The sequence below is a fragment of the Zootoca vivipara genome, chromosome 2, assembly GCF_965207765.1.
Source record: "Zootoca vivipara chromosome 2, rZooViv2.hap1.1, whole genome shotgun sequence".
Taxonomy (NCBI): Eukaryota; Metazoa; Chordata; class Lepidosauria; order Squamata; family Lacertidae; genus Zootoca; species Zootoca vivipara.
The window spans coordinates 78,315,460-78,324,888 of NC_142584.1; the positions used below are offsets into that span (position 1 = coordinate 78,315,460).

Genomic DNA, 9,429 nt, shown 5'->3' on the forward strand with positions numbered 1-9,429 from the left:
AAGGAAATAGGCTGATGCCAAATAAAAGTAATTAAATTATGATATTTGGGGATGTATAGTCTCATAATTTGCTAGCGCCCATTTTCTATCTGGAATATAGTTTTAATGAAAGGTAGGACAGAAATGCTGAAAATAACAAATACATGCTATGCTGAATAAGGCCCATCATGTTCGGTGCAATTTGCCTCCAGCTGGCTGGGGTGCCAGCCCTATTAGCTCTGAGAAGTGGTGACTTGGAGAAGAAAGGGCCACAATGCATGCTCAAATCTAGCATGGCCTACCCACTGCATGCTGCTTCCCAAGACTTTTTACTTCACCCCCTGCCTCTCCCCTAACTAAGCATCTGCCCATCTCTGCTAGCCTTTGATATTACCTTTCCTCAACACACCAGTTAAGAATCATTATTTGCTACTAGTCAATCAATTGGAATTATGGAGACAGATGTTTGAGGACACAAAAAGACCAGAGAGGTGTCGAAACAGAAAGACAGAAGGACTATAACATACTGAATTCACACTGTTTATGGATGGAACACAGCTGGATGAGGAGCACCCCAGAAACTGAGCTGGTGTTTAGAGTCTAACTAGCTACTGCCACATCACACATATATTACTTTAATAGCAGAAGTGATCCAGGCAGTTCAAAAAGTGGGATCTCCTAAATAATAACATTATTCCAAGTTTATACTCACAGTTAGCATTTCTGTACAGAAGAAAGGGCTCGTGTAGTTGAAACTCCAAGTCTTTGTTTACAGGCTCAACCAAGTTGTGCATATTCAGTCGATTCACAATTGTGAAGCCATGGTAAGGTGACGCAGACCTGTTATTTCAAGAGAATAACAAAAAAACTATGTAAATGCATAACATGAATTTCCAGAGGGGGGAGAACAACTGAATAAGTGCATTATATGAATAACAACCTGCTTTCAGGAAAAACATCAATAGCAAACTGATGATGAAATGTATCCAACAGTATCACTCAAATGATGGGGAAGCAGAATTTTTTTTTGGGGGGGTCAGTTATTCCCGTGAATCCCCCACTCTCTGTTCTGGAGGGCTCCCAACTCTTTGGAGAATTTTTTTTTAATTTAATAATTTTTATACTACTTTACAAGAAAAATTATTTGCAGAAGTGGGGATGCAGTGGGGAGAGAGAATCACCAAACTGCTTCCCTCCTGATTCTGTTGACGGAAGCTTTTCCGTCAGCAGTTACTCATTTGGGAATACCCAACTGACTTTAGTGAAATCAAAATGCCATGCAAGCTTGCAATTTGAAACACAAGGTGTGGGGAGATTCACAAGCATAAGGAATTATGGGAGTGATACTGTTCTGTGAACTATTGTTCAATGGCTAATGGAAGATAATATTCAAGAGCTAAGACAAAAGTTCATGCAAGAAGAATAGCACTCCTCCTAAATCAGACAACACACAAAGGTGCTCACAGACTGGCACCTTTGGATCTAACCAGATGAATTGTTGTATTTCTGTATCTGAATATCAAAAACATAGCAAGGATTAGTATACTTGGCAATATTGTAATTAAAACTAGGGGAGGGGAGGAAGATATGCACAATCTTTTTTTAAAACAAAACAAAACTGATTTTCAAGGCTACTCCAAAGGGGATTAAATTCAATCTTCTCCTTCATTTAAAATTATATACCAAGTTTCATATGCCATGAAAAAACACCAAAGGATATTTCGGTATGCTCATAACCATGTATGCAAAACTTTTAGAGCAGAATGGTAAACAAACATTTCAGGTTATCAATAGCAATTCAGAGAGAGGGAGTGGGAAACATAACTTGAAGAGACAGACTTAAATCCAATTCTCAAACTTTTCATAAATGCTAATTCATGCAAAAAACAGAACAGTGCATGTATACAGTTTTTTCTTCTTCTGAAATACACTTCAGAAAGCACTTCAGGATCAAAATGATCAAACATACCAAAAATAGCTATAAAGTAGGCTATGTACTTTCAATGATGAGCTATTTTCTAGGAACCAAACATGTTATTGCAAACATACTCTTTCTTGTATACATAAAAAGTATATCTGTGTACAGTATTAATAATAGCTGTATTAGACACCAAATTAAGTAACACTTCTTGGGAATGCAAGAGAAAAACGACACAGACTGCATTCTAGCACACTGCTAAGCATGCTATCCCATAAAGTTAACAGGCCTAAAGTGTCATTGGGCTGTGTCTGTGAAACATAAGAGGTCACTTTAATACATACTTTCTTCTTTATTTTCTACATCTATAATAACAGATGGACTAACAGCCTGAGTTAGCATGTCAAAAATAATTAAAATTCAACTGAAGTCATGATTACAGCAGTAAAGGTCTGGAAATAGCATGTGTAGAAAGCCCAAAGGCATTACAACAGTGTAAACAAGAAGAGTTGACATTTTTGGTTTTGACTTATTTTCTCTAGATCTCTAAAAAGGTTTTGGAGAAAACTGATCATATTGATATTTTTCTTGCTGCCCAAAATAAAATAAATGGTTCACAAGAACAGTTTTAAAAGCACTGCTAGCATTAAAGCATTACTGAGAAGACTGCTATTGGAGATCCTTAAATGTATACATGTAAACACTGAAGGCATATGCCACAAGCCATATCCTGTGAGAATTTGGCTAAACTGGCTGTGATTATCCAGGATTATCTGGTTCACAGGGGGGGGGGGGAGATCAGTGAAATTTGAAAGAGGCAAATTTAGTGTGAAAACAGTTACTACGAAAGTATTTTCTTTCTTTCTTTAAGCATACTAAAGCCATTTCAAATGTGTACAGTACTAGTTACCCCCTCTTAAGAAGGATATCCAAGAGTTGGGGCAGGTACAGAAATACCATTTAATGTGACCAAGGAACAGGGAGGATCTTCCTTACAAATACAAGCATTTGAAGCATATTTGTTTACCTAAAAGATATGGCAAAGGTTTAAATAATATCATTTACAGGGTTGCTAACACCAGCACAACACAGTAGCATGTAAGCTTTCCTGAAAACCTTGTTTATAAAAAAAAAGGCCCAATTTTGTTTTCTTAGAACTGCAGGTAGGAAAAAATAGCATTAAGCTAAGAAAATAAAATTTCAATTTCTGAAAGGCATGTTCTATTTGAACAGCAAATAGTTTTGCAGTTCATAGTGTTGAAAGTAAAACTGACTCTAGAGGAAGATTAATATACACTTACCTTTTATATACAAATAAAGTACCTTCAATGTCAGTCTTCTCCTATAACAAACAATAAGAAATTATAGCAATAAATTATTTTTAGCATTACAGCCCGTTTTATTTATTTTCTTACATTTGTATCCCATCTATCTTCCAACATGGAACCCAAGGTGGTGAATTTGTGGTTTCTAAACAATCACTGAGCAGAACTGCTTGTTTTCAGCTCATCCCCTGAGGTTTACATTTAACATAAAATTATAACTACATAACTTAATGGATCCTATTTATTTTCATGGTTAAGAATATAACTGTTATGGCTGAATTCTAAGACTCGCTGTGCTGTCAAGAAGGTGGTTGAGTTGTACATACTAACATCTGCTCCAATCTAATGAAAACAAACCCTGAAATTATGCTAGAGGTCTAGAAAAATACACCAGTACAAATGTTTATACATGGTAGTGTTCAATATTGCTACCGTATATATAAAGTAAGGTGACTGTAAACAGGAAGGCACAGCACTCCATACAATATTTAGAACTTTAAAAAAAATCTATGATTGGTTCATTGGCATGGTTCAAAAGGTAATGATAAATAAATAGGGTGTTAAATTGCATGTACTTTTACATTTGATCTGTAATAGTCATGCTAAATTCGTATTTAAAAACTGAAGTTTAATTAGTTGTTGTTTTTCCATGAATTCTATGGGCAACTAGGGAGAGATAAAGTGAGCTATTAAATAGCATCAACTACACCACACAATGGGCAAATAAGATAAATAAGACAGTCGAAGTCAGTGCAGAATTGCAGTCCGCAAAAGTTTTTAAAGCACATGAAGTTTTCCACATTACTATTCTGTTTCTGAGTCAGGAGTTGCCAAGATGGTGCCCACAAATGTATATACTGGAGGCCTGTAGAGGTTTTCCTTAGAGCCCATAGGGTCCCCTGCCTCTGATGAAATTAGTCTTGAAAGAATAATTGTAGCCAATATACTAGGTTGTGCTATGTGTGTGTGTATGTTGGTGTGTTGTGTCCACAACAATTTATCTGGTGAGCAAATGTGCCCATGGACCCAAAAAGGCTGGAGACCTCTATTAAGAGCTAAAAACTGTAATATATATCAAATATTAAAATTGTATATATGTTTGCAAAACTAAGGTTTTTAAAGTTAATGGATGACTGACCACAGTAGTCTCTCAAGCATTACTCATTACAGAGACAACCTGCATGGGAGAGATGAAGTGGCATGCAAGATTCAAAATATGCTTGCAATAAGAAAAAGTACAAACAAAATCAAATCAAAATATGAGATCACTGGAGGCAAATCAGAACAACTCAGTAGAACAGAGCTTTTCAAACTGTGTGTTGTAACACGTTAGTGTATCGGCTGCAGTATGTAAGTGTGTAGCACAAACACTCCCTTGCACTCCTCCCAGGGCTGGAAAGGGGTTACGGTAGTTTAACCTCCGGTTTGCTAGTAAAACTGAATTACTGTGTCGTGAAATGATGTACAGTGGTACCTTGACTTACGAACGACTCGACAACCAATTTTTTCGACTTACGAATGGGGGTAATGGCCATGCGCTTACAAAAGGAAACTGCAGCGGTTTTAGACAGGGATTTTTCGACTTATGAATTTTTAGATAGGGTTGCTTCGACTTACCAATTTTTCCGTTTCCAATGCATTCCTATGGGAAATCGAGTTTCCAGTGGCATTTTCTGACTTACAAATTTTTCGACCTACGAAGGTGCCTTCGGAACGGATTAAATTCATAAGTCGAGGCACCACTGTATGTCTAAAAAGTGTGTCACCAACATGAAAAGTTTGGGAAGTTCTGCAGTAGTAGATTGAAGGAAAGAACGGTAACCCAAGTCCTTGGTAACATGTTACCACTATGTTACCATTCCTTTGTAACATAGTGGTAACATAGGCTCACTAAAGAGCAAAAAAGATCAAGAGTGTGTGGAATCTTGGAAGAGATTGCTTTAAAGACTGCACACAACAGCAGGAAAGGCTCTTACCCACATATTCTCCATCCTAATTATCTGAAGGCAGGAGCAGTGGGCAGGTTCAGATGAAAGGCGGTGGCCTTTATAGAATCATAGAGTTGGAAGAGACCACAAGGGCCATCCAGTCCAACCCCCTCCCAAGCAGGAAACACCATCAAAGCATTCTTGACATATGGCTGTCAAGCCTCCGCTTAAAGGCCTCCAAAGAAGGAGACTCCACCACACTTCTTAAATGGCTGATACAGACCCATTTAGGAAAAGAAGTTTCTGCTACCTCTCATCAGTGAGGCTCTCTTGGTAAATATAATGCAGTGCTTCTAATGAATCCCAAGACTTCCTGTGCAGATGGTTCAGTGAACATGAAGGAATATTTCATACACTAAAAATTTTCTCACATATACATGTTATCCCTAAGTTTGCATGACTTGTTAAAATAGTGGAGAGGGTAACAGCTCTGTTTGTTTGTTATTGCAACCCATATGTTTGCACCACTAACCACCATGCAGAAATGTCCTGCAAGGGCAAGACAGGGAGCAGTAAAATTATTGCAAGCTATACCATAGCTCAGTTGTAGAACACATGTTTTGAATACAGAAGGCCCAGGGGTTGAATATCATCTCCAGGCAGGGCTAGGAAAGACTCCTGTCTGAAATCCTGGACAGCCACTGCCAGTCAGTGTCAATTGTACTGACCTGTGTCTGACTCAGTATAAAGCAGCTTCCTATACAGTGAGAACAGAGATGGCATATGCCACAACGCTCACTGAAAAAGATGTACATCAACTTCTGATTTGGTCCTAAGAAGGGTCCAAGTCTTGTCAATCCACATGGAACAGATCATGAATTCTGGATGACAATGACCTAAAATCCTGTTTGGGTACAGTTGTGTGCAATCAAAAATGTATGAACAGTCCCTAGAAAGGACAAGTACTTTCCACCTTGTGATCTCTTTCATGTCTAAGTAAGAAGCTGAGTGCAACTGCAAAGTCTACATCAGTCCAGTAATGCCCCCCTATAAAACAGAGATGGGGAACTTGTGACTTTCTAGCAGTTGGGTGGGCTACAACTCCCATCAGCCCTGACCACTGAACATGCCAGCTGGGACTGATGGGAGTTGGGAGTCCAACAGCATCTGGCAGTCCACAGGCTCTACACATCTGCTCTAAAATATGTGGATAAGTGGGAAACAGTGCAGGTGGGAGCTTATTTATTTATTTAGCCTACCTTCCCCCAAGTAACTCAGAGTGGCATACGAAGGTCTTTCCACAACCACTTTTTTTTTTCTACCCACAGCCCTATCACGTATATTAGACTGCAAAATGGTGATTGGTTGAAATCCACTTTCAAACAATCATCAAGCTTTGTGGCTGAGTGGGGATCTGAACCTGCGCTTCCCTCATCCTAGTCTGAATCATAGTGACAATCACATAATCTAAAAGAAAGCCCGGGAGTTGGGCTGGATCCGACCTATGAAGGAAAGGAGGAGAAGAGAAGGAGGAGGAGGAGTTTGGATTTGATATCCTGCTTTATCACTACCCAAAGGAGTCTCAAAGCGGCTAACATTCTCCTTTCCCTTCCTCCCCCACAACAAACACTCAGTGAGGTGAGTGGGGCTGAGAGACTTCAGAGCAGGCATCCCCAAACTTTGGGCCCTCTAGATGTTTTGGACTACAATTCCCATCATCCCTGGCCACTGGTCCTCTTAGCTAGGGATCATGGGAGTTGTAGGCCAAAACATCTGGAGGGCCGCAGTTTGGGGATGCCTGCTTCAGAGAGTCTACCGCTCTTAACCACTACACCACACTGGAGGAGAAATGGACACAAGTGAAGCTGGAATCCTACTTGGTTCAGATGAAGTTCAGTTCCAGCTTTCATAATCCTGCACTATTTAATTAGAACCTGTCGCTAAAACCTTTCTCTCTCACAAATATACACGCACACCAACAGATATGAGCCCTGACAATATACACACACCAACAGTACATACGCCATCATTCTCTGGATCCATAATTTCAACAACTACGGTAATGCAAATCTGAAGACTGGTCAGGAATGCTATTTCATATTTTGGAGAGGAGGGGACAGCAAGATCCAATAAGATCCATTCTAGGATGTGAGCATGGCTAAAAGCAGCATTTTAGGCATATTCAGTCTTCAGAATCTGTGAACCAGAAGCAGGCCACGAGGGCCTCCTAAAACTCAGAAAAAGCACCAACGGAAAGAAAAGTTCACTACAGTCCTAGTTCCTTCCCTACAACCAGTTTTTAAACCACCCTCAACTGAGGCCGGCTAATTTGAAAGGGTGTGTTATGCGCTAACTAATCCAGCCTGAATTTTGAGCCCAGCGAGGTAATGGCAGGAGGAGGAGGAGGAGGAGAACCACGGAAAACCAAGGGAGGTGGGCGTGTTCCCCAAGAGCTGCTCCAGCCGGACCGGGCAGCCTCCTCTCTTCTCCCCCACCGAAAACATTCCTCTGCGGACAGTCGGGGATATATAGGAGGGGTGGGAAGGGAAAGCCGCACGTGCGCGCCCGCCCCCAACCCAACCCACCCTCTTTCCTCGCGGGTGGCAGGCGCGAAGCCAAGGCGCTTTTGTGCGCCTCTTCCATCGGGAGCCTCTCTGTGAGCCTTTGAACCCCGCGAGGAGACTTTGGACCAGGGTGGGTGGGGTGGAGAGGCAGAGAGAAAAGGGTTAACAACCGGGGCTGGGGGCGGCCGCCCGGTCCTCCCGCTCCCCCGCTCAGTGCCCCACTCACCCACTCGTTGGCCTTGGGGTTGAAGCGGTAAAGGGCCACCTGGCCGGTCACGTCGGCGATGCTGGTGATGTAGGGGTCGTTCTGCTTTAAGGCCGCCAGGCTCATGTCCTGCCCCGCTTTGCTCAGAGACTCCATCTTGGACCCGGGATCTCAGCCGCGGCGAAGGAGGGGGAAAGGAAGGAAGGAAACAGCCAGACCAGCCGCGCGGAGGAGCCCTGTGCGCAACGCTTCCCCACCCGCCGGCCGGAAACCGCTACCCTGCGCCTTTGGTTCCGTCGCTGCAGCGCGTAGTAGGGTCACGGGTGTCCTAGAGGGGTTTCTGAGGATGCTTTGTCTCTGGTCGCTCTGTCCTGTTCTCGTTTTTCCACACGCCCCAGGCTTGCCAGTTTCAGAATCAATCAAAATGCGTCCCCCCCCCCCCCCATCACCCAGAAATAAAACCCAGCTACAGTATATAACCAAAGCAGCTCCTGCAGAAATGCCAAGAGCTCAGAAACACATCAGAAGTCAAGTGATTCCGTTTCTTTTTCGTGCTGGAGCCTCTTCAAGTTTAAGATTTCATAAGTTATTATTGGTTCAGTAGTTACATTGGAGAAAATGTAACTACTGTAAGTTGAAGAAAGCCCTGAATGTAATGACACCGTTTTATTATTGACTGTTTAATTAAAAGCTAATCACAAATTCAGTATAGAAGTGGGGAGATGTGTAGGAAGAGGGGAAGGGAGAGGTTTCACAGCTTATCCAGATTTGGGCTAATTTTTTTAATAAAGAACTGACTTTATGTAAATAGCTTTGTGAAAAGCAGCACTGCTTCCCAAATCTCCCAGCATTCTGGGATCTTTGGAAGTTAGGATATTTTTGTTTTGCTTTGTTCTGCATTCCACTCTGCCAAATGAAGAGCGTGAAGAACACTTCTTTTTTTAAAAAAAACACACGTATGATAACAATGAACAATCTACCAAGTATAGCTATGTGTAGCCTTAGGTTAAAATAGAAGCATAACTACTACAGTTTTTGTTTTACGTACTTCCAAAACTGATAGCCATGCTCAATGTATGGCAAGGGTAATTTTACATTTTACTTGGCAAGTATATTTGCCAAGTATGCAAATCCACCTTAAGTTGCTAATTTGCCAAGTATGCAAATCCACCTTAAGTTGCTATTTCTCAACCTGACTTACCTCCTAGAATGTTTGTGAGGATGGAATGTGGCTCTGAGCTCTGTGGAGGAAAAGTGGCATATACATGAAATAAAGCAGACTTTTCCAACTGTTTTATTCTACAACTACCATCTGGCCCAACATGCATGGCTATGTTGGCTGGGACTGATAAGGGTTGTAGGCCGAAACAGCTGGAGGACACCAGGTTGGCAAAGGCTACAGTAAAGCATAGGAGGAGCTTTCCGCCATATTGTTATGAAAAAATGTACCCCAAAATGCGTTGCCTTTTAAGGAGGACAGACGCGGGTCGGAAGCTCCAAAATTTGCACT

The 9,429-nt window shown here is 41.5% G+C and overlaps 1 protein-coding gene across 2 annotated transcripts in view; it reads right to left on the bottom strand.

Annotated features, from left to right (window-relative positions):
- DCP1A (decapping mRNA 1A) overlaps positions 1-8,103 on the bottom strand; it is a 35,071-nt gene extending 26,968 nt beyond the window's left edge. For both annotated transcript variants that reach the window (XM_035106330.3, XM_035106329.3), the window contains exons 1-3: positions 7,941-8,103; positions 3,199-3,239; positions 692-819 (exon numbers count right to left, since the gene is read on the bottom strand). In XM_035106330.3, coding sequence (XP_034962221.1) covers positions 692-819; positions 3,199-3,239; positions 7,941-8,075 — 304 coding nt within the window. In that variant the 5' untranslated portion in view covers positions 8,076-8,103. The remainder of the gene's footprint in view (positions 1-691; positions 820-3,198; positions 3,240-7,940) is intronic.
- Positions 8,104-9,429: the final 1,326 nt, after the last annotated feature.